This window comes from Chinchilla lanigera, unplaced genomic scaffold (assembly GCF_000276665.1).
Source record: "Chinchilla lanigera isolate Chin_1 unplaced genomic scaffold, ChiLan1.0 scaffold00018, whole genome shotgun sequence".
NCBI classification, from domain to species: Eukaryota; Metazoa; Chordata; class Mammalia; order Rodentia; family Chinchillidae; genus Chinchilla; species Chinchilla lanigera.
In genome coordinates, this window is record NW_004955419.1 from 26,977,860 (window position 1) to 27,002,114 (window position 24,255).

Genomic DNA, 24,255 nt, shown 5'->3' on the forward strand with positions numbered 1-24,255 from the left:
CACTGATATTATTTAGTGTGGACTCTAAAGAACTCACCTTCCTTGGCTTGACACCCAATCCTGCCCCTTACTCCCTCTGTACAACTTCAGCCAGATGACTCGCACATCTCTCTGACCTTAAGTTTCTTTATCTATTAAAATGTGGGTGATAATAGGATGTGGTTCATTGGGTCACTGTTGTGTGGTTTAAGTGGATATATATATATGTACATATATATATCTCCACCTGAGAGAAAGAGCAACTAGAATAGCCTGGTACAAATAAGTGCATGTAAAGTGTTGCTGTGTTATTATTATTGCTATACTTATTTCCAAATTTAACACATCAATACACATTTATTATATATTCTGTTCAAGGAATGTTTAGAAGTCCCATGGACTTACTGTTTCTTGGATAGCTACTAGTGTTTAGTGGATGATCATCATGTGAATGAATTAATAGCAGTGACAGAAAGTAGAGTATGTGTTTAATTCAGTTGGCTATCATGATGGGCTAATTTTTAACCTCATGAGTGATAATGACTTTCTGTTCTCAGGTTCAGAAAGTCAACCACAGAAAAACAGGGAAAAAGAGATATAAGTGGTTCAGAAAGCATCCTGGGTATGGAAATTTTCCCAGCTTAAAAAAAATGACTTCCTGTCTTTATAAAAGTAGTATGTGTGTGTGTTTTTAAATTCAAGTAAAACAAAATGTACCAAGAAGAGAGTTTTCTTTAAAAAAATCACTCAGAATTTTGAACATTAGGTAACTATCATTCCGGACATCTTTCTATGCATATAAGTAGAGAGATGGGCAGAAATCATTACTACATCTTATTTTAAAATGATGTTAAATGCTATTTACTTGCATGTAACAGAAGAACATAAGAAAAAACAAAATAGAAGGTATTGCTCGATGTTACACAATTTTGCCATCACTACAGAAAATATTTGTTTCTAAAATATCTCTCTAAGGATAATAAAAGATTATGGTAAGCAGTGAGGTTAGAATTCTGGCTTTTAAACTCCAGTTTTCAATTTTAGATGGTATCGATTAAAGCCATTCTATGACAGAAGAGGAAATTAACCATCATCCAATTCCTTTGCCCTCGTCTGCCTTTTGAATTTTGTGTTACCTTATTACCTTCAGATTGCCGGCGTTTCATGTTAAGTAGGGTCAGCACTCACCATCACTCCTCTTTATCGCCGTCCCTGCATTCCTGAGATCTATATTTTGATTCATCTTGTGGCTGTCTGGAATTGGTCAAGTCCTTTCTCCCCTCACCACCCAGAAAGGTTCACAGGTGCTTTGCATGCTGATTTAGTAGTTCTCAATGACAGTAAGCTCTGTATGATGTAGGTTCTGCACAGGAAGGGTACTGTCTGAAGTTGCATTAACAGAAGTCAATACTTAGAATGCAGGAGGTGATCATTTCATTCAGCCTGGCACTGTGGCTGGGAGTGCTCTGAGTAGATCGATGAGGAAAAGATAGACAACCCAAAAGAAAAACGGGCAGTCATCAGCCCCAAAGAGGAAGTACAAACAGCCTATAAATGTATGAAAAAATGGCTTAACCTTTTTTAGTAATCAGGAACACACAAACTGAAATGAGATCTCAAATACCCACAAGACTGGCAAAAAAGAAAGTTGGCAAGGATGCAGAGCAGTGAGATCTCTCAAACATTGCTGGTGGGAGTGTAAATGGATCACTTTGAGAAAATGTGGCAAGTCCTATGATTCAACAATTCCATTTCCAGGTTTATACCCTAGAGAAACTCTGCACACATTTGCCAAGAGATATGTATGGAAATTTTCAGCTATCTTGCTCACAACAAGCAAACAAAACACTGGAAACAGCCCAAGTGTCCGGAGAGAGGGGAATGAACAAATAAATAGTGGCATATTCATACACAGCTATGACAACAAGCAGACTACAGCAATATTCAGCAACACAGATCTCACAAACATAGGTAGAGCCAAAGGGCAAATTTCAGAGAGCATTATCCTACTTACATATGAAAAAGCAAGCCAGGCCTGGTACAGTAGGCCTCTAATCCCAGCACTTGGGAGGCTGAGGCAGGAGAATCACTGTAAGTGTGGGGCCAGTCTGGGATACATAGGGAGTTCAAGGCCATCCTGAACTGCATAGTGAGACCCTATTTCAAAAATAAACAAACAAACAGAAAGAGCAAGTAAAATGAAGTTATATAGAGTTTACAAATCATATACATATGAAGTCATAAAGAAAAGCAAGTTCAAACTCACCACCCCACACCTCACCCCTGCTGAAGGAGGTGTGTCAAGGTCGGCACACAGAAGTTTCAGAATAAGCAGAGTGTTGGATATACTGTACATTTGTATTATTATTTTTATTTTATGTGATATATGGATATATAGATAGGTAGATATACAGATATATATCCTTTTCTATGAGTGAGGTATTTCATAATAATGAATTCCTAATTAAAATAAAACAGTCCTCTGAAGGTATACTGTATTCCCTGGAATTGAATCCTTGAGCAAATTTTATCGTTGTTATGATGGTGGGGGTTGATTTCTTTTGTTTGTTTTGTTTGCAGTGCTGGGTATGGAACCCAGGGACTTACGGACGCTTGGCAAACACTCTGCTCCTGAACCACATCCCCAGTTCTTGAGCAAGATATTTAATCTTTCTGAGCCTCAGGTTCCTTGCTGCTGTTGGAGGTATTTAGCAGACCAACCTAAGGACCACTCGCCCAACTCATGTGCCTCCAAAATCCTTCTAGGGAATAACTCATTTACGAGATGGCAGAGGATCCATCTCCTACAGGAATGATTAGAAGAGCTAAAGGCTGTGTACCCTGAACACATCTCCGGGGAGTTGCACTGGCTAAATTTGGAGATCTGTAGGGCTCTTGTCCAGGTGGAGGATTGTATCTGTTCCTTGAGTCCTTAGAGCTGGAGTGATCAAACTAGGGTCCAGGGGCCAAATCCAGCTGCTGCCTATTTTTTAAATAAAGCTTTTTTGAAACATAGCTGCCCTGACTTCAGAGTTGATAGCTGCTACAGAGACTATAGGGCCACAAAGCCCAAGATATTTACTCTCTGGCCCTTTATGGGAAATGTTTGCTCACCTGTACTCTAGCATGAGAACCCAGAACAGGAAATGCAAAATAAAGGGCAATTTCAGGCCAAGGGAAGGAAAATCTTTCTAAGCACTGAGTTGGTCAAATGACAGATGAGGTCCCTGGTGAGAGGGGGAGAACTCTGCCTCTAGCGGGATGGAAGCAGGTGCTGACTGCTCCTCTGGAGGGAGGCCCCAGGGGATGATGTAACTGGACAGGTGAGATATATTCACTTCTCTATTCTCCTTCCATTCTGAAACTCTGTAGGAAGTAATTCCCAGCTTCAAGTGGCTTGTTATTAACTCTGACATTTTCTTGGCATTTTTACATCTTAACTCTCAGCAACATTTTCTTTGAAAATTTTAAGTTAAAAAAGTATTTTAATTCTCTAAAAATGAGATTTAAATGAAAACAGATTTCATTCTGGAGTCTTCCTTTTTCAGTTAAAAAAAATTGATTTCCATGGCCTCTGGATCTATTTCCATTTAGAAGTGCTGCATTTTAAGAGCCCGTGTGTGCTGGGGACAATTTCTCTGTAATAAGTCCTTACAGGGAAGGAAAAGCTACTGCCGTGACATGGTGGACAGGAGTTGGAGGTAGAGACTCTGGGCTACCGTGGATGTGGAGTCAGTAAAGGCCACAGTGAAATACTGGAGAGATGAGGAAGGAGGGAGGGAAAGCCAAAGTTCCTGAGGTCCTGCTGTGAAACAGCACCAACCTCCAAGTGGCAGGACCACAGAGCAGGGCTGTGGCTGGCCATTAAGCTTTGAGCTATTTATTGGGTAAGAATATGAAGGTAGTAGGTGGTGGCCTTGCCAGCTAGTCTGAACACCTTCTAGAGGCTAGTGGGGAAATTTCCAGAGGAACATTGCTGGGGGATGAGGGTGGAAACCATAAAAAAGCCCATCTTTCTTCCAGGCTTGGAAGTCCCCTTATGGGGCTCTGAAGCAATTCATCAAAAGCCAAATGGGCGAAAGATAACTTGCTATAAATAACTCCTGAGAATGATTGTTTTGCTCAGTGAACAGCTCACTAAGAGCCGTCAGACACCTTTATATGGGGTATTAAAAAGCTTCCAGCATTTCCCTGGTTTAGGCAGGGGTGGATCCACAAGAAGTGTTTGTAGTAAACAGCCTTTAGGGGAACATCTCCAAGGGCACCATTTAGGAAGGAGTGAAATGTGAAATACACATGAAATTGACTTTCACCTGAGCTGGAAGAATAGATGCTGTGAAATGTGCACCTCAGTGTCGGGTGGGAGTCCCTTGGGAAACTGACACTTGCAGAATTCTTCAGAGTTGTGGTGAACGGATGATAGGGCAAACTGACGTGTGGGGGATTAACTCTCAGTGCGCAGCCGTGGTGTATGAGCTTCACCATCTTTGTCTTTGAGAGCTCACCCGTCCTTCCCAAGGCCGGAGACAAAGTCATATTCTGGCAGGGGCTGCTGGGGTCATGTCCTTCATAGCTACCCTCTTTTCAAATTGAGTATTTTGTGGAGCCCGATGCTGTGTCTAAGCTTGACACAAGGGCAGGGGCTGACCGGAGTGAAGGAAGGAGCCCAAGTTCAAGTCACTAGCTCCAGAGCATCTCTGCTGGGCCCTGGACCCCTGCGGGGCTGAGTTTGTAACCTCCAAGATGAACCAGCCCCAAAGACAGCTGCTATCAGCTGGAATCCATCTTTTTGGGGCAGTAATCACATCAGGTAAAGACACAGTATTGGAAATGAAGATAAGGCAAAAGAACATCACAATGGGACAGCCATGTCAGTGGGACTTTTAGCCTGCTGTTCACTGCAGAAGTGCTCACTTTAGGACCGCCAAGGAAGTATGAGCCCGCAGTCTTCAGTGTGTTGCTTCTCCTGAATCAACCCAAGAGTGTTGATAGAGAGGAGGTCTCGAATTGCAGCATTTTTCTGGGAGAAAGGGTCCTTTCTAGATTCTGTTAGCTTTAACTTCTCTTGGCCTATTGCATTGCATCCTCTAAATTATTAGAAAGTCCAAACTGGAATCCAGATATTCCTGTTCCAATCTTGGCAAGACAGGAAACAAATCTCTTCTCGCTGCTCCTCAGTCTCTTCGTCTGAAAACAAGGGTGTGGGCTAGTTAGCATTGCTTGGATCCACAAGGAAAGTGGGGAGGTTAGAACAGAAACCCAGCCAGGGTGCCAACATTGTTATTTTGCCACATCAGTACACTGAAAACAAAACCCTCTATGATCTATCACTGAATATCAGAAAAACGCATCAACACCGTATAGCTGGGAAGGACCTTATCTATAAGTTGAGGATAGTTCTTTCAGTGGAATAAATTTAACTCTAGGGAAACCTTCACTCTGTTGTTCGCACTTTTCTTCTTACCTGAGCACATTGGTTTTCCATGGCTGCTTGACAGATCACCACACACTTAGTGGTTTCAACCACACTCATTTATCATCTCACAGCTCCCTGCCAGGGGTCTGGGCACAGTGTGGCTCTCTGCTGATTGCTACACTCAGGGCTTCCCAAGGCGTCAGCAGGGCTGGGTTCCATCAGAGGGCTTGATGTGGAGATTTGCTTCCGTGCACGTTCATTATTGGCAGAATCCAGGTCTTTGGAACTGTAGAACTGAGGTCCCTACTTCCTTAGCATGTGGCCCTCTACACTGGCAAGCCAAAGATGACACATCAAACCCATGTCAGGTTCCCCAGCTGTGATTTCCCAGCTGCTACCAACCAAAGAGATGTGCTTTCCAGGGCTTTTGTGACTACGCTGGACCCACCTGGATGATAATTCAAGGGCAGCTGATTAGTAGCCTAATTACATCTGCAAAATCTCTTTTTTCCCTAAAGCATAACGTTCATAAGATTAACACCAAAGAGTGAAGGTCACAGGGGCCAAAGCTCTGCCTACCATACTGCATGTGGTGAACGCTGGCTCAGGCAAACATTTGAGAACATTGCAAGCTTCTTCCAGCTAAAATACTGGTGTCAGAGAGCCTCTGATTTTTGAGTTGAGGTATGTGTTTGTGAGAAGCTAGGGCAGCATTATTAATACAATCTCTTGGACAGACTAGGTATTCTGGCAATGTTTGCTAAGTAAACAAATATTAATAAGTATTAATGAGTTCATTGTTCTTCATGTTATTTTAATGCAACTTTGATTATAAATCTTGTGATACTGTCTTGTGACTGTGACTAGGTTAGAAAACAAGGAAAAATAATTACAGGAATGTATTAAAACGAGAGATGTTCAGTAAATCACAGTAGAAACAATTAAAACACAAACTGCTCTGTTCTATCAGCTCACGCTCGTGAGGGTGAGACGCATGGCTTTCAGTCACAGGGCAGGGATAATGAATCAAGGACCCCAAGAAACAGCAAGAACAGTCCCTCCTCCAGTCTCTTCCTTCTTTCATTTCTCTCTTTCTACCTTTTCTTTTTCTGTCTTTCTTGGCTCAAAAAATTAATTTAGCTAATTTCCAAATTAATATTTAAAAGTTGATTTATTTTCTAGTTATATACAGGACATAATCCAAACCCCCTATCCTGGAATGCAGAGCTCGCCTTCCCTGGCCCCCGCCACCTTTTCCTCTTTTCTGTGCCCTCACTTCCTGCCTCCTTGCTTGCCTTGGTACTGCTCATTTGCCTATGACTCTACTCTCCAGAGCCCCCTTCTGTCAGACCCTTCCCTGGCTGTTCCTTGGGTGCCCACATCCTGGGTCTGTCCTGAGCACCGTCTCCTATGTGATGTAGGGACCCCGGCCAGGCCCTGTCTCATGGCCCCCAGTGGATAGGGTGCTGTCTGAGGCCAGGACCATGGTGAGATAATTTTCCTATCAAATTTCCATTCAGGGAAATTTCATTTTGTTTCATTTCATTTGTTCTCTCTCTCTCCCTCCCTCCTCATCCCTGTTTTCAGTACTAGAGATTGAACCCAAGGCCATTACACCAAACTACAGCCCCAAGCCCTTTTTATTTTCCTGTTTTGAGATGGGTCTTGCTAAATTGCTAAGTTAACCAGGCTAGGCTCAAACTTGCCATCCTTCCGCATCACTCTCCCAGTGCTGGCATTACAGGGCATCCCAAACACTAACAAATACTAACTTACTCTGTTCCATACTATGGTTACTTAAAGGGTAAGCAGGAACAAGCAGAAAGAAAAAGGAAGACAGAATGTGGAGACAGACAAAGATAAGGGGAGAGACATGCAGGTAGAAAGAGAAGGAAGAAAAATGAGGTATGGCACCATAGGCTTCTCAGCATTCAGCAGACACCTACCAAATTTTGATGGAGGATCCATCTAAGCTCTGGGGAAGTATGACAAGGTCCTTTTCCTTCTGGGGCTTATATCTCAGTTAAGGAAATCAACCAATACCAAGGCAAACAAAAAGTAGACAAAAAGATATCAGATCATCTCAGGAACAATGTTAGGGCGTTAACATAGTGATGCCATACTTTCGAGATGATGAGGTGGGTACCATTTTGGGTGAGAAGGTCTGCATGCTGATAAGGACTGACTATACTGAGAGCTAGGGGGGTAATAATAATTTCTTTGGCAAAGAAAACAGCAAGTACAGTGGCCTAGAGATAGGAAGGAAATTGCTTTTGATTTCAGGGAACTAAAAGGAGGCTGGTAGAACCTTACTTGCTGATCAGTGAGGACAGTATAAGGAAATCAGGCCAGAGTGGGAGGCAGGGGCTGGATTGTGGGGCTCGAATTATGATAAGGAGTGTTAAGAAAATTATCCCAAACATGTTCAAAGATGTGATCAGGTGACCAGGTAGCTAATATTTATAGCCTTAGCTAACTGCCCTGCCTAAGGGTCATCAGACTGGATGATTTATCTTTGCCTAGCAGGCTAAGACCCAGATATTTATAATTGTCTACAACTGATAAGATGTGCTAGTTTTCAATAATTTTCTTTTCTGTCCCCAAAGATTATAGCTTTATTGCCCTATAGAACATTACTCAGTTTTATATCTAATTTAACAATCTTATTCCTTGTTGTTTTTTATTAGCCATAAAAATCCCTATTTCTCAAATTCTCTTGAATCTTTGTCACTTTTCAGTTCCTCTTATCAATAAGTTACATAAAATGTTGACATTTACTCGCTATTGGTTTTCATGAGAATTATGTTTTTAACCTTTTGAGAATTACATTCCAATAGGAATCTGAGCTTTAAGTGCCTAGAAAATAGGAGAATGAAAACAAATTTATGTTTTGCAGAAGGAATCTCAGACTGCTGGGTGGTGGATGGGCTTTTCTGGGCCCAAGGGTTAGCAAGGTGGCTGGTTAGGAGCCAGGGCTCTGTCCAGAGAAGAGCTGAGCATGTGACTGTGATGAGGGAGGTAGCGGCAAGAAGGTGGGACATAAGCCGTGACTGACCCCAACACTCGTGGACATTTGTCCTCTTTCCAGTGCCATGATCTGCTTTATTGGCCAGTTTTCCTGTCTACTACATGAGCTCCTTGGCAGGGTCTGCACCCAGCCTTCAAGCGTCCTCAGCATCCAGCCTTGGGCTGAGCAAGAGCACTGCTTGGAAAGTGTTTCCAAATGAATTCTTTCCACCGGGAGTGGTGGCGCACGCCTGTAATCCCAGCACTCGGGAGGCTGAGGCAGGCGGATCGTTGTGAGTTCGAGACCAGCCTGAACTGCATAGTGAGACTCTGTCTCAAAAGGACAAAAAAAAAAAAAATTCTTTCCTATAGATTCATCATTATCTTCTCTTTTCTGTCTTTCTTTCTGTCTTTCTTTCTACTGTTGTAGTACAATATGTATCACATGAAGTTTATCATGTTAGATATCTTTAAGTGTACAGTGCTGTGATATGAAGTACATTTGCTGGGCCACCTCATCACCCTCCAGTCCTAGAACATTTCCCATCGCCATGAACTGAAACTCAGCCTATTAAACACTCACTCCTCATTACTCTCACTCCCTGCCCCTGGCAACCACCATCAACTTGGCCAATTTTAAAATTGGAATTGTTCTCTGTCTGAATTTGACACTAGGTACCTCGTATGAGTGAAATCATACACCATTTTTCCTTTTATTGGCTTATTTCATTTAGCATCTTGTCTTCAGAGTTCATCCACATTACGGCAAGTGTCAGCACTTTCCTCCTTTTAGGTGGAATAGTATCTTGGACATCGTGTGTGTATTACAGCTTGCTCATCCATCTGTTGAACATCGGGATGTTTCCAAAATTATTGGGCTGTTGTGACTGATAGTGCCATGAACCTGGTGAACAACATCTCCCTGAGTCCCTGCTTTCAGCTCTTTTGGGTACACGTCTAGAAGCAAATTTGCTGGCTCATGTGGTAGCTCTGTGGTTGACTATCTGAGGGCTGTACCCTGTCTTCAATGGAATCATCTTATATTTCACTGATAGCACATAGGTATTCTAGTTTCTCCACATCCTCATCAACACTTGTTATTTTCTGTTTGTTTTTATCCTGAAGGGTCTGGATTCACAAACAGGAAAGGGACCAAGAGACGGAGCAAGGAGGGAGGGAGAAAAAGGAAAGGAAAGTAAAAATAATTGAAATGTTCTGTGTACATGTACCAACTCCCCAGGATGAATGCAGTCATTTTGTACTTCAGACATATACTAGTAAAATAAAAAATTAACAAAAAGAATAAATTGCCATGGGAAGGAGAGAGCAGGAGGCATTTTGGAGGCATTTTCTTCAGTGCTCTAGAAAAATGACCCAGGGGCTGGAGTAGATCCTGGGTTTGGAAGGTGCTTAGGGGGAGGAGGATGGAGTGCCAAAGTCACACTTTACTGAGCTCACCACATGGCCCAGGGCTGATGAGAGGCCCAACCACGGGAGAATGGAAGCTGAGGGCTTCCCACAAGGCAGAGCTGGTTTGTGTGACTGCACAGTTGGGCTCTGGCCCCTGAGGAGAACTGTGTCTAATTTTGGCCTCAATTTCTGTGTGTTGCTTTCTAGTGTGACAACGCAAAAGGTCTGAAAGCCTTCTACGATGCAATAAAATATGGGCCGAACCATTTGATGGTGTTTGGAGGCGTCTGTCCATCTGTCACATCCATCATTGCTGAGTCCCTCCAAGGCTGGAACCTGGTGCAGGTAAAGTCCGAGTTACTTCTGCTGGGGCAAACTGTCCTTGCTGGCCACCAGTCATCTTCAGGAATGGGTCGTTGCATGATGTGGTTCCTCAAATCAGGTGGCCCAGACTCTCCTGCATGATTTCCCGGCCTCCCAACTCCTGGCCCGACCCTCCATCCTGATCTGGTGTGGTCCACACCGTGGGTCCTTAAAAGCAGCCCTGATGCCACCACAAGGTGTTAGAGCTCTCGGTGTTCACCACAGCCTCCTTAACCAATTTTTGGGGAGGTCGGCGCCAGCTGGGTGCCTGTCCACGGTGATTACTTCTGCCACCTGCCCCTTAGCTAAGCACCTCTGGACAGTGCCTGCCCCACACAAATCCTGTGCCTGGGGGCCTCAAAGCCTATAGCACTGTGCCTTTAACCAGAGCCCCTTCACTTTCCCTCCTCACTGAAATATCATTTGTCCACCAAGCGGCCTTTCTCCTCAGTGAAGTCTTTCCTGGGTATTCACTGTATATTTGAATACCCACAAAAGATTTGACATACTATTGAACATTCCACCAATGAATAAGTAGTTGGTTGTAGGTGAACTCACCATTGTTAGCTGCTATTTGTTTGTTTGTTTTTCCGGTACCGGGGATCGAACTCACGACCTTGCGCTTGCTGGGCAGGCGCTGTGCCGCTGAGCTAAATCCCCAGCCCCATACATTCTTTTATTTTTTCAGTACCAGGAACCGAACTCATGACCTTGCTCTTGCCAAGCAGGCACTGTGCTGCTGAGCTAAATCCCCAGCCCCTGTTAGCTGCTATTTGGAATGGGAGAGAAAGCTATAACCACCATGGATGAGTAGTAGCTAATGTACATGTTTACTTCTTGCTCCATCCGTCCATCCTCCATCCATCTAACTAATCAACAAGTATTTTGGGCAACTTACTTTGTTCCTGGAAATTTGGTAGGCATTGGTGATAGAAAGCTGAATAAGACAGATATGGTCCCCATAATTTCAGAGCTTACATCCTAGGAGGAAGACAGGCAATAAGCAAGTAAATGACTAAGTAGTAATATGGAGAGCTAATGGTTATATATGTTGGACCAACTATGCACTGTTCTGAGAACTTATGTGCCTGAATTCATTTAATCCTTATAACTGTTCCACGGCACTCTTGTTATCTGCATTTTATTCCTATCGGGAAACTGAGGCATAGAGAGTCTAGATGACTTGCCCAAAGATTCATAGCTAAAAAAAAATAGGGCCAGGATTTGAACTCAGCTAGCCTGGCCCTTAAGATAAGAGTAGATCTGAGTAGGTAAGAGTAGATAAGAGAAGCTATGGTAGAAATAACTGGATGATGGGATAGACAGTGACTGCCTTGGGGTGACTAAGAAAGGCCTTCTGGAGAAGATGACATTTGAGCAGAGCCTGGGAGGGTGGGAAGGCAACACGAGGTGGAGAGCATCCCCAGCGGTGGATGGGATGGTAACTGTAGCAGGCAGCTGGTGTTGGGAACGTACCTGGTGTGTCCACGAAACAGAAAACAAGATGGTGGGGCTGGAGCCTGGGGCTGAGCAGTCAGAGTGGTGAGAGCGATGGTGAAGAGGCGACAGGGCTCGGCCACACGGAGGGTTCATTTGCCCCGCACTCACACTGACTGAGGACCTTCTTCGAGCTTGGGCATGTGTGCATGGGGTGCTGAGAAAGAACCCAAGCACACAGCCAAGAGAGGCAGTGGGTGGAAGCCATGGCGGAGGTGTGACGAGGGAGAGGCTGTCCAGTCAGCCCTGGGCCGAGGAAAGGTTCTCAGGCCAAGTGAGATGGAGCTGGCTGCTGAAGGAGGAGAGGGTACAGGACAGCTGGAGACGTGGAGGAGAGTGCTGCAGGCAGAGGAAACTGGGCGTGGAAAAGTGGGAGGTGGGAAAGCATGTGGGCTTGGAGAGGGTGACTCATTCCGTGTGGCCGGAGCAGGCCACGGTGGATGTGGGTGGGCACAAAGGAGGATGCCAGGAATGCAGCTCAGCAAACCTTTGCGTGGTGTAAACCCCCCTATGCAGCTGGGAGCCAGAGTGGCTCAGCGTGATGTGGGGACCCGACTCCAAGCCCTCAAGGTTGCCCAAAGCACTGTGAGACCTTGGACAAGTCGCTCACCTTCTCCGGGCTTGAGCCTCCCTTGGTCAATGCCAAAAATGAGGATGACTCTTGTCGGCTCCAGGCACTGCCACGCTGAGCCTCAGTTCCCTCATCTGTACAGTCGAGAGAGTAGTTGGCCTGATTTCACAGGGAAGCTGTAATCGTTCAGAGATTGCAAGTGACCTGAACTGTGCCTGGCACACGGAAAGCACTAACTGTGAGCCCTGCCCCATCTCCTACTCCAAGGTGAATGCCCTGATGACTCAGCATTCGTGGTTTTTCCTGCATTCCCACCACTTGAAACATCCCATTTACCCTCTATCCAACGTGGCAAGTGTTACCCATTCTTTGAGACCAGCTTTCCTGCTGTTCCTGATTACTGCTAAGAGTCTCCCAAAGTAGAGCCCCATAGAAAATTTTCTTATCCCCTCCACCTTGTTTCTAGCAGAGCCTGGTTCTCCCTCCCCCTCGGCCTGTGCCTCTCTTTGGGTTTCGCAGATGTGGGAGTGGGTGTACAAATGTTTGTCTGCCTGGCTGGTGTGCAGGATCGGTGAGGAGAGGACCCAGGTCTGAGATACTGTACCTCCATTTTCCCTAACATTTCAGATTTTATTAGATATCTGCTGAATTACCAGAGGGATTGAAGGAGGCAGAAAGAAATGGAAGGATGGGAGATTTGCAAATAGACATTTTCTCCGCATGTGGGAGGCCAAGCTTCATAGGAAACCCTGTGACCAGAGAGGGAGCCCAGGTGCTTCCTGCTCTTGGCCCCACCGAGAGCCGTCTGCCTCTCAGAGTTCTCAAAAAAGCTGCAGGAACAATTTCACTCTGAACAGCCTGGAGGGAACTGGGTTATAAAATGGTGATTTTTTAGTAATTTATTACTGGGTAGCAAATCACCCCCAAACTTAAAAGCTTAAAGCAGCAATGTGACTTGTTGTTGCATTATTTCTAAGTATCAGGAATTGGAATCCACAGAAAGACTGGTGTCTACTCCCTGATGTGTGGGGCTCAGTTGGGAGATCTGCTTGCTGGGAGTTAGTGTCTGCTGCCAAGGTGGCATGCTCACCATGAGGGCCTCTCTGTGGGGCTGCTGGCGTGTCCTCATGACATGGCAGTGGAATCCCCAAAGTGAGTCATGCAGAAGACCATGTCCAAGCTGGCTATATCCTTTAGGACCTGCCTGTGCAATTTGCATACCAATACTTTGGGTATGTTCGTGGAAATTAGCACTGAGCTGCTGTGAAAGAGCAGTACCAAGGTCCAGGTGGAGGTGAAGCCTGCTGGAGGTTATCTTAGAGGCTGACCAGCACAGTGACTATGGTCTGCTAGGAAGACAAGAGTTCAGGTTGCCCAGATGCGGAATTGACCCTCAGTCTCTTCCCTGTTGTGCAAAATTCCTGTCCATCCCTCAAAACCCTGGGTAAGTAGCACTTCCTCTGTGATGTCTTCTCTGATGCCCTTCTTTTACCAGCCTCTTCTGTGGCCCCTGCTCCCCCAAATAAATTAACTACTTCATCCCCTTCTAAGCCATGCATTCCAACAGGGAGTCCCATCTTGTCCAAGCAGGTGAAAACTGGTTCCTGGTGGGAGACAAAAATATCTTACTTTTTTCACTAAAAAGTTTTCACTAGTGCATGTTTGTAGCAGATAATGATTACCTTTATTGTGGGGAGTAGGTGCATGTACAGAACACGCCTCAGTTCTTTTTATTTCCCTTCTCCTCTCCTTCTTCCTCCTTCTACATCTCAAGCTCTCCTTCCCATTTACTGAAGATCTATCTCCCTATATCTTATTGCTTTTCTTTTGCTCTTTGAATTATTTAGACTTTGGTTTTATCATACAAGAGAGGTTCTGTGATATTTAAACTTATGTACCTGATTTATTTCACTTAACAGTGTGGTCTCCAGGAGCATCCATTGTCCTACAATTGCCTCAAATTTATCCTTCTTTCTGGTAGGGTAGTACTCTGTTGTGTACAAATACCACAATCTCTTTATCCATTCATCTGTTTATGGGCATATAGGCTGCCTGTAAGATTTAGCTGTTATGATTGTACTGTGAAACATATATGTGTCACTGTAGTTGATGTCTTTAACTCTTTCAGAAAGGTACCTAGGTGGGGAATTGAATGGAATTTCTCATTTTAGTTTTTTGAGAGGTCTCCATACTGATTTCTATAGCAGCTATACTAGTTTACATTTCCTCCAACAATATAGGTTTCCATTTCCCCCACAACCTCTCCAGCATGGATATAGTACATAAATAGGTACATGAGTATCTGTGTTGTTGCAATGTCATGGGCGTGGGATTAGGAAAAATTATCTTCCAAAGCTTTGTAGGAGACTGAAGGGGAGGTGAAGAGGAGGTTAAGAAACACTGACCCATATCATTTCTCTATCACACACAGTATTCTGTTACTAAATTAATTATGTGTAGAGGAAATAATTAGTTCTATATCCCTCTCTTGCCTACTGGGTGGGGTCCTTGTTTTCTTTAGTTTCTTTTTCTTGTTGTTGTTTTGATTTTTCTCCGGTACCGGGAACCAAACTCATGACCTTGTGCTTGCCAGGCAGGTGCTTTGCCGCTGAGCTAAATCCCCAGCCCTTGTTTTCTTTATTCCAGTGCCAAGCACAGCACCTGGCTCACATCATGGCCTTGCTGCATACTGACCCAGGTACAGATGACTAGCTGGGCATCCTAAAGTCTGTGGAGTAGGTCCCTCATAGTGTGGATTTGCCCATGAGGCAGTGTAGGGCATGGAGTGAGCAGGTTCTCAGCCTCCACTAGCAGTACAGAAATGTTCTGCATTTCTGATGGTTCCTTGGATGACACAGTCCACTGCTGCCCTAGTTGCAGCTGAACATGAAGGCTATACCAAGGGGTATAGCTGCATACCTGCAAGAGTGGAATGCTCTGGGCATGGGAGGCAGCGCCGTGGGATGAGCCCAGGAGGATGGACTTCCAGACTTTTGGAGCTGGGAAGGTGGGGATGGAGGAACAAAACACCCGGGTCCTGATAGGAGAGGGTACAGAGTCTGGATTTCTGCCTCCTTTCTCTTTGAGGACACATAGCCTTATTTGTTGTGAGCCAAACTCTATCAACCTCCCACTATGTGGAGGCTGAGCTTGCTTCCAGAGATGGTGGAGAGCTGGGTGGGTGGGTTTGCAGCCATCAAGGGTTTTGATGAATCCCTGAACTTATTCAAAACTAGGCTCCAAAACAGTTTCACAAACGGAAAAATGCATGTAATTTGTATAATTGAAAAGGAGCTCTGGCTGCCCTTTGGGGGAGCAATGCTTGCTGGACAGAAATAGGCTGGAATGCATAATCAGTTGTTTCTGTTTCCTGTGCACAAAAATTGGGAGGGATTCACAGGCTGCAGGGTGAAAATTCACCCTGGTGCTGAAACCAGTTAAATATAACTTTTGCTTTGTATTGGGCTTCTTAATTCATGGCTGCTATGTAGGGAGGCTAATATTGTTTTCATCGTGATGTGAGTCCCTTAGCCACCAGGAACCCCTGTTTCTGCATCTAGAGTCAAGGAGCTTCCCAGAGTCCAGGGTTTGATGTGCAGGCCAGGATGGCTCTGTCCTTCTTTGCCCCAGGTGTGGGGCTCAGATCTGGGCCTCACACAGAGAGGGAGCCACCTGGACATGAGTAGGAAGGGTCAGGGTCTGGACATTTAGGGCAGAACATGTTCAGACCAGAGAGAAGGACTAAGACTGGGCCTCTAGGCCACACTGCTGTACTTGAGAGATTTTGCTAATGCTCTGTGACATAGGTGGAGAGAAGCAGGAGCCATGGCAGAAGCTAGAGGAGAGCATGGCTTTCACCAGCTACAATCGAACACTGTTGCTGGAGGTTCCCAGCGTGGAGCAGGCTGCCTGGCTGTGAGGTTGTGAGTTCCCTGTTGCCAAAGGTTCCACAGATGTTCTAACTTCAGCCGAGACTACCATCCCGAAGTTCTTCTCAATTTTTTTGTGTTTTTCAGTGCTGGGGGTTGCATCCCGGACCTTCTTCGTGATAGCTAGTCAAGTGCTTTGTTGCTGAGCTGCATCCCCAGACAGTCGGGGAGATTTAATGTGTACAGTAGACAAGCCCAGGTTGGCAGCTGGCAAACTGTACAGTAAGATTGGCTTACGTCGGGGGCTAGGGATATGCTTATGTTGGCCACGTAAAATCTGGAGCTCCACTCTGTGCAGGTCCAGGTTAGAGGCTCATCAGGTCCCTTGAGGACTGTCAGCCATTAATCATCCCAGTGCCAGTCAGTGCCAGCAGCCGAGGTGACTGCAGTGCACTTGGCTCCTGAAAACTTGCCAGGCCCAGCGCTCCCTAAGGCCCATTCATCTCCCAGGCACCTGGTCTCTAACAAATGCCACCTGTGCACAGAGCTTACGGGGAAGAGGACACGGAGGAGACCACAGGGGCTGCTGCTGGGACACATATTGCCAGGGCAAAGCCCGTATCCATGGTGTGTCACGGGGCTGCTCTGTCATCTGGCCGTTTCCGCAGCCGGCCTCCAGCTCCTCTGTGCTGCTGGTCTCAGAACTGGCCGTTCCCTTAGGACAGGTGTTCGTTCCACCTGGCAGGACCGTGCTCATCCTACATGGCTCAGCACGGATGCGCCTTCCTCTGGAAACCATCCTGTCCTTCCTCTGTGTTCGCTTCCCCGCATGCCTCTTCTCAGGCACTGGCTGACCTGCATTTGCCCTACTCTGGCCTGGAACAGCCAGAGGTCAGTGCCTGGTCTCTTCACACTTGCACCCTGGGCCTGCCTTCTAGGCTTATAGCACGGTCCCTGTGCTAGAAGTCAGAGCATCAGAGCTTGCCTTATCTGAAATGCCCAAGGGCTCTCCAAGGCCACCACCTTGTTAAAAGGACTCAAGGGGAAGCCCAAAGTGGTCTTTGGCTCAGCCCCAGCCCCATCTCCCCTCTCTTGACCCATTGTGTTTTATAATCTGCTTCCTGTGAGACGGTTTGCAGACCCTCAGAATCCTGTCCTCAGCGATCTGAAGGTACCTCTCATGTGACTCTACTGCACACCCTCTGGGTACAGACAGCAGACCTCCCTCCAGTCTAGCCTGTTCTTCTGAAGCCCTGGGTGGGGAAAGGCAGGAGAATTTGGGGCAGGGGAAGGAAACACAAAACATGGCTTGACAAGAACTGCTGGAGGCAGAGCCCAGCAAAGGCACCAGACATGCCGCTGAGAGCGGGGGTTTGATGCCCTCGAAGACCAGGCTTCTCAGGAGGAAGCTGAGCCCCGCCTTGGCTTGTAGACAGAAATAGTCCAAAGGATGAAAATAAAGTCAGATCCCTGATGGGATCAAGGGCTGCTCAGAGGGAAATGCAAACACTAGTTCCTCAAGATCCACGTCCCACAGAGCCTGTCCTTTAAAAGGCAGATGCAGCAGGTTATGAATTTGGAGGTGAATTTTTCCTGGTACCTCCCGGCCTGTCCTCACAGCCCACCCTACCTTCTGTCCCGCCCCTGGGGACCTTTCTAGGAAGGAACTTTCTGGCTGGTGTAATGGTACTGTCTCCTGGGCGATATTCTGTGAAGGAGGGAGGTGCAGGTATACTCCAAAGGGAAGGTTTATAGATGTGCTGGCAATGGCATCCCAGTACTGTTAGGACTTGATTTCTGAAAATCCTAAGTCATGGTTGGTTTTGACATTTAATAAAACAAATCAGTGAAAACCTCGAAATCAAGCCCTTTGCTATTTGCCAAATTGCAGCATCTCTGTGAACCGGTAGTCGATACCATTTTGCTTCAGAGAAACAAGAATTGTGTGATCTGACTTGATTTTCTCATGTGACGATTCCATTAAACTGTTGGTTGCCCAAGAAATCAAATACTGCCTCTGACTTAGCTGTGGGTTGTAGAATTTGAGGTAGATGCATAGGATGGCAGAACTGGGAGGATCTCAGCAGTCCGGGGTTCCATGTCCCACGGTACTGACTGGGAAACAGAGGCACAGAGGCAGGTAAGGCCACACCCAAGTTCTCACTATCACAGCAACCCTGGGTCCCTCGGCTTTGTAATAGCTACCATGATCTTACTTTTCTCTTTTAGCCTCACTTTTGTTTTTTGAAAAGTGGGAACAGCAAGCTCATCTTCTGTGTTTCATGCAGATGTTGGAGAATCAGTAAAGATTTTTCTCTTTTTGGTGAAGGGAAAGCACTTTTACCAATTATGAAACAGTAACTGCCATTTCAATAGCTAGGACTTCTGGGCTAGGAGCAGACCTCTGATGATGACTGTCAGACTTGAACCCCCCACCCACACACACACACACATACACAGAGCTTTGCATGGACTGCTTACACTGGCCCCACAGACACTGAAGCTAAGGGGTCGGGGTGGATGGGGCTCTGCAGCAAGAGGCTCAAAGTGCACGCAACTTCTGCCAGGAGTCAGAGCACAGCAGACCAGAATCCTGCCAGGCCCACCCCATGTGGCTGCCACACCCCGGCCGCCAGGTATGTGCTGGAGTGAATTTTCAGACTGGACCAAAACCTCTTAGGAGTGACAGTGTGATTAGGCACAGGTGGAGACTGTGCTGCTGCTGCTGTCTAAGAAAGAAAATAGAGGCCAACAATCCAGGGCGGGCTGAAGCCGTTTCTTGGCGCTGGTCTCTTGAGGGGCCATTTAGCACATTAATAATCTATGAGATGCCTCCACCTTCTGAATTCATTAAAAACAGAAAAAAGGAGAAAAAGAAATATGAAGGACATGCTCTTGATGGGCCAAGCAGAGGGTAGAGATGAGCAACCCCACTCCCCACCTGGGATCTAGGAACTGTGGACCATCCTTCCTGGTCAGGTCACTGGATGCGAGTGTAGTAAAATCTGTTTTCAGGGGGGGAAAAATGACCAGCATGAAGTAAGGAAAGCCTGGCTGCTTCTGGCTTGGATACAATACACAGGAAGAAAGAGGCTTTTCATGACAGAGGAGTCGGGAGTTGGCCCGAGGCAGGGTCTGTGGTGACAGTGGCAACAGAGACAGATGCTATGGGACACCTCTGCCTATAGGTAGACAGAGCGCGAACCATGTAAAAGGCTCCTTGGTGAGACAAGAGAGCGCCAGCTAACACCCGGGCCTCCCACTCGTTTGCCCCAAACCTTCAGCTCCAGCCACCTACAATTCCTTGACAGTGTTGTGCTGCCCGTGCTCTTCCACGACTCAGTCTTCTCCCAAGACGTTCCCCGTGCCAGGAGACCTTCCCTCTGCTTTCACCAAGAGCAGCCTGAGTTACTCTCACATTGGATTTCTGCAGTGGAGACTTCTGGTAGTTCTCCAGAGTTCATTGATGAATGAGTTACTGGTGCTTTCCATCTCCTAGGCTTAAGCATACTTAGTATATCCTCTCTTCCATCCGTCTCTATGTCAGAGTGTCGTCTTTGTCCCCATTTCTGCCTCTCCCATTAGACTGTGGCACCCTGAGGACAGTGGTCATGTCTGATCAGGTTTTTCTACCTGGTCGTGTTTAGGGCTTGGTACAGGACAGGGACCTAGTAAGGTGTGTGAGGGGTCGGGGAGAAAATTCACTCCATAGCCTGGCAGTGATCTGGGGAATTCCCCTCAGGGTACAAACCCTTGTCCTTCAGTAGAAAGGATGGGGACCAGTGGTCCCCCACATTCAACCCGATAGTACCCACTGATCTTCGGAGAGGAGGGTTCTCTTCTCATTCATTCATTCATTCATTCAGAGTCACATTCATATTCACCCATTCATTCTCACACTCAACACATCCAGCTCTATATTCTCCTGTGCTCTTCCAGACTACTGCAATCCAACACCCAATGCATTAACCCCAAGAGAGAATCATGGGAGTTGGGTGCAGTAGCTAGAACAGACCACTGGAATAAGGAACTCTGGGTAAATGTCTCTCTGTTGTCTCTCACTGACAGTGTGAGACAGGTCTCAGAGTCTCACTGCACTTATCTGTGTGGGCCTAGTCACATTTGACCTTCTTGGCTACTTAGAGCAGCCCCAAAGACAGAGAAGCTGGAGTATGCAGAACCCCATTTCCACTGTGAGCCCTGCAGATATAATATTAACAGACTTGTGATCAGAGATGCCAGCCCAGCCCAGGGTAGGGAACTCCGGGAAAATTTATAGGTTTCTACTTCTCCTCAGATTCAAAGTTGTGTGGATGAAATTGACTATCTCGAAACATGAAGATGATTCAGAACAATACAACTAAAACAGAGACCTTGCAGGTCAGGGAAGGAGCCCAAGGTGTTAGAGGCTGTGAGAGGCGCACACACTTTCTGGCTGAGTTTTCACAGCGGCAGAGGCAGGTTAAAGAAGAATGTGATGCTATCGGGTGCACCACAGTTCCCAATCTATTCTTGTCACTAACCCAACCCCTATCTTTCCTGTCGAACTGGTGAAAGATTCAATTCAAGGTTCTGACCCCCATTTTTAATTCAAGACCATGGTATCTAAAATAATATCAGTTCCCAGCGTGGAACTCCAATAGAACTCATTGTTTATGCATCTTTCACCGCTAGCCACCTCAGCCCCTTTCTGGAAGCATACGGGGTGTAAATAATTCATTCTAAATAAATAAATCACATGCACTACTTACGGTACAGTGGAGGCTGCTGGTCAGTGGCACAACTGTAGCACACTCTGAGTGGCATCTGGAATTGCAAGTTGAGTCTGCAAGGGATGTGAGCGGGAATGAGAAACTAACAAACGCATGAAATGGGACAATACCAGCCTACTAGAGTTGTGAGGAGGAGAAACAATAAATGAGGAACCCAATGCCAGGGGTGCAGCACACAGTACTAGCCTGGAAACCTTAGCTCTCTCATTTGTGAGCAAGGGATGCAAACCTCTTGAGGAAGATTACTGGTGATGATTTCCATTGCGGTGGTAGTTCCCATGTTTGGTGGGTATTGAGGTCACCTGGGAACTTGGTAAAACACCTAAGACTAATAGACATACGGTGACTATCCATTTTTGTTTGCCTGGGACTGAAAGTTTCCAATGAGTTAGGACTTTGGACTTTCAGTTAAAGCCAGGAAAATCCCAGGTAAACTAGGACAAGTTTGTCACCCTCCCAGGGCTTCTCTTCTGTGTCTGAGCATCCAGGAGGTTCTAATGCATGGTAGAATTACCCTAGAGGGATGCACCACCCTCCGGAGGAGGCTGGGAGGCTCATGTGGGCAGGCTAGAAGGCAGTGCAGGCACCAGTTGAGGGGATTGGGCTATCCAAATGTATTGGATGGCAGAAATCATTAGGTGATTGGGGGAGGGAGCCTCTTTTACTAATTAAAATTCAGTACCCCAGAACCCCAGCTTAGCATCTTCCAGGAAGGAGCCTATTGATTGTTAACAAGTACTGTGGAAGTTCTTGTCATCAGGCAAGTTTTGGAAATACTGGTCTTGAGATCCTGTAAGGATGTGTGGATCAAGGCCAAGCTATAGCAGTAGCAGCTCGTGGGAGAAGGGGAGAAATGGAGACTCCCAGGTCCCACTCAGTCCTTTGGCCCAGCAGCTACATTTTAGCAAGATCCTGGCTGTTTCTTGCTGCTATCAGCTGCCTCTCTCATTTGGGCCTAAGTAGGGTCTCTGAAGGAGGGGCAGGGCTCTGAGAGCCTCGAGCTGGCTTCAGGGAACACACGCTTGTTCTGCCTAAAGATCCACTTCCTGAGTGTCAGATGAAGGCACACGAGTAGCCAGTGCTTTTACTGACTGGGCTTCCCTGTGGTCTGCATTGTGGGCCACAAGAACCCTCTTCTTGCTGCAGTGTGCAGCAAGATCCCCACCCCTTACTGGCCAGGAACATGCGCAGACGCTGATGGCTCCAAATAAGGAACAGGAAAGAAAGGACACTGGGTTCAGCAGGAAGAGACCTGGGTTCTAATCGATCCTGGTTCCCAGCTGGGTAGTTCTGTACCAGCCACTCACACCCCACGCTGCAGCCTGAGCATCTGCACTTCTAACTGCACTGCTGTCCTCCAAGAAGGTACACAGTGAGCTGCAGGGGAGGTGCTCCAGGGACAAAGCTCTGACTTCCCTGTCCTGTGTCCTGTGTGAAAGAACAGGTGGTGGCGGTGGGCTCATTTGTGCAGGTGAGAACACAGAGGCCCAGAGAGGCTGACGCACCTGTAATGACAGCTGCACTTCTTGTCTTGAGTCAGACAGGCTGGTGTTCACACTCAAGCTGGGGCTTGTGAGCTCGTGACCCCCAGCACTTTGCTAGCCTTTCCCAGTCTTTGACTTGGTGGAGGCATCATAATAACCTGGGATGGTTGTGAGGATGGTCTGAGATGAGGGCAAAGTTGCCCACACTGTACATTGTACTCTGCTGTCCTGGAGGCTTCCACTCAAGGACAAAGGTACTCATGTGGCCTCCTGATCTGCCTTCCCAGGGCAAGGGTCAGCTGTGTGGGCTTGCAGGCATCCCCGTCCCCTCTGGGAGAGGGTTAAGCCAGCTGATGGTCTTTGATAACTAGAGTAATGTCATGTCACTATCTCCTGCAGCTCAGAGCATCTGCGCTGCCTCAGACCTGTCATCTTCCCTCTTGGGCCCCTGCATGTGAGTTCTCCCAGCTTGTAGGGCCTAGTTCCCCTCTGTTCCTAGAAGCCATGAGAAGAAACAAGCAGGTGGTCAAAGGGCAAACAGCATTTGTGCATGTAACCTCATGCAGAACAGAGGTGATGGCCTTGTAGCTGGATGTTTCTTGATCTCCACCCATGTTCTCCAGGTAGAGAGCCCTTGCTCACAGGAAGTGAGGCCTGGAGAGATCAGTTCAACCATGCAAAGTGACACTGTGGCCATGGCTGGGCTGTGATGCCAGACATTTCTGCCGGGCTCTTCCTCTAGTCTTCTCTCCTCATGCCAGGGCCAGAGCGTGCTTGCTGCAACCCTGGAGCCCACGCCTAGACCATCCCATGCTAGATGCCCTCTCAGTCTCCTTCTAGTTTTGACAAGGCCACCAGAATATGGGCCTCATTTAACCCTCCTGGTGGGGGTGGGGGGCATGGTGCTAGTTAGGGCCATTTCCAGTAACAGGAAGAGAAGATTCCAAGAGAGCAGGCTGGCCCTGCCTCTTGGTGCAACGGGCCACAGGGCAAGGCCTCCCAGAAGCCTCTGTCCTCGCCAGAGGCCATGGAGGCTCCAGACCCTGTATCTCTGGAGGCCCTCTGCAGCTGCATGGACAAGGAGCTTCCAGACTGTCAGCAGAGGACCCGGGCCAGCATGGGACTCTTCAAATGGGCAGCGGGCAGTGTTTCCTTTATCACACACACACAAGCAGATACACACATATATATTAAACTTATTACTCATCCAGTAGCTTGTTGGATATAAAAAATAAATGGTTTCCTTGAACTCAGAAAATAGATGGACTGGTTGTTGGTGAAAATCAATAACTATGCTAAGTATTTCAAGCCCATAGTAGAGTTCTAGTCTGAGTGGTTTTATAATGAATGACTTGAATTTTTTTTAATAGAACACAGTCTACATTAGTTTTGAATTATACAGAAAGCTTTTTGTTTGAATCAGTTTGCAAGTAATATTAAATTATTTATTATTTCCATGATGCAAAGATTGAGCCTTACACAGTGCAAGGGGCTTGACTTGAGAAAAACAGTCCAAGGTTAGATATATTTAGACACTGTGCCCCGGTGTAGACAGAGAAGCACTGCTCTCTTGATTGTCTTCAAGTTCCCAAGCAGGCTGTTCCACGCCGCTGTGTGGGCTATGCTTACGGTGGCCCATTGACTTGGCATGCATCCGAGAATGGCCTTGGTCCTCCTGAGTGTCTTCTACAGGCCCTGGAGAAATGGGCTTGTGGATTTGGCACAGCAAAGCAGCTCTGGCCCAATGCTTCGTGCTCTAGCAAGAAAAGGATCTCCCCTCCAAATGCTCAGCTTCAGCAGCACTCTCGGGAAGATTTTCCAGGGCTTGTTTCTAATAGAAACATCCATAGCCTTTCCCTACCCTGCAGCACCATCCTGAGTTCAAGTC

At 46.7% G+C, this 24,255-nt stretch overlaps 1 protein-coding gene across 1 annotated transcript in view; it reads left to right on the forward strand.

The window, feature by feature from the left end:
• The window catches only part of Gabbr2 (gamma-aminobutyric acid (GABA) B receptor, 2), a 369,184-nt gene that overhangs the window by 105,126 nt on the left and 239,803 nt on the right, over window positions 1-24,255 (forward strand). Inside the window, exon 2 of the mRNA XM_005382826.2 lies at window positions 10,019-10,156. Coding sequence (XP_005382883.1) covers window positions 10,019-10,156 — 138 coding nt within the window. The remainder of the gene's footprint in view (window positions 1-10,018; window positions 10,157-24,255) is intronic.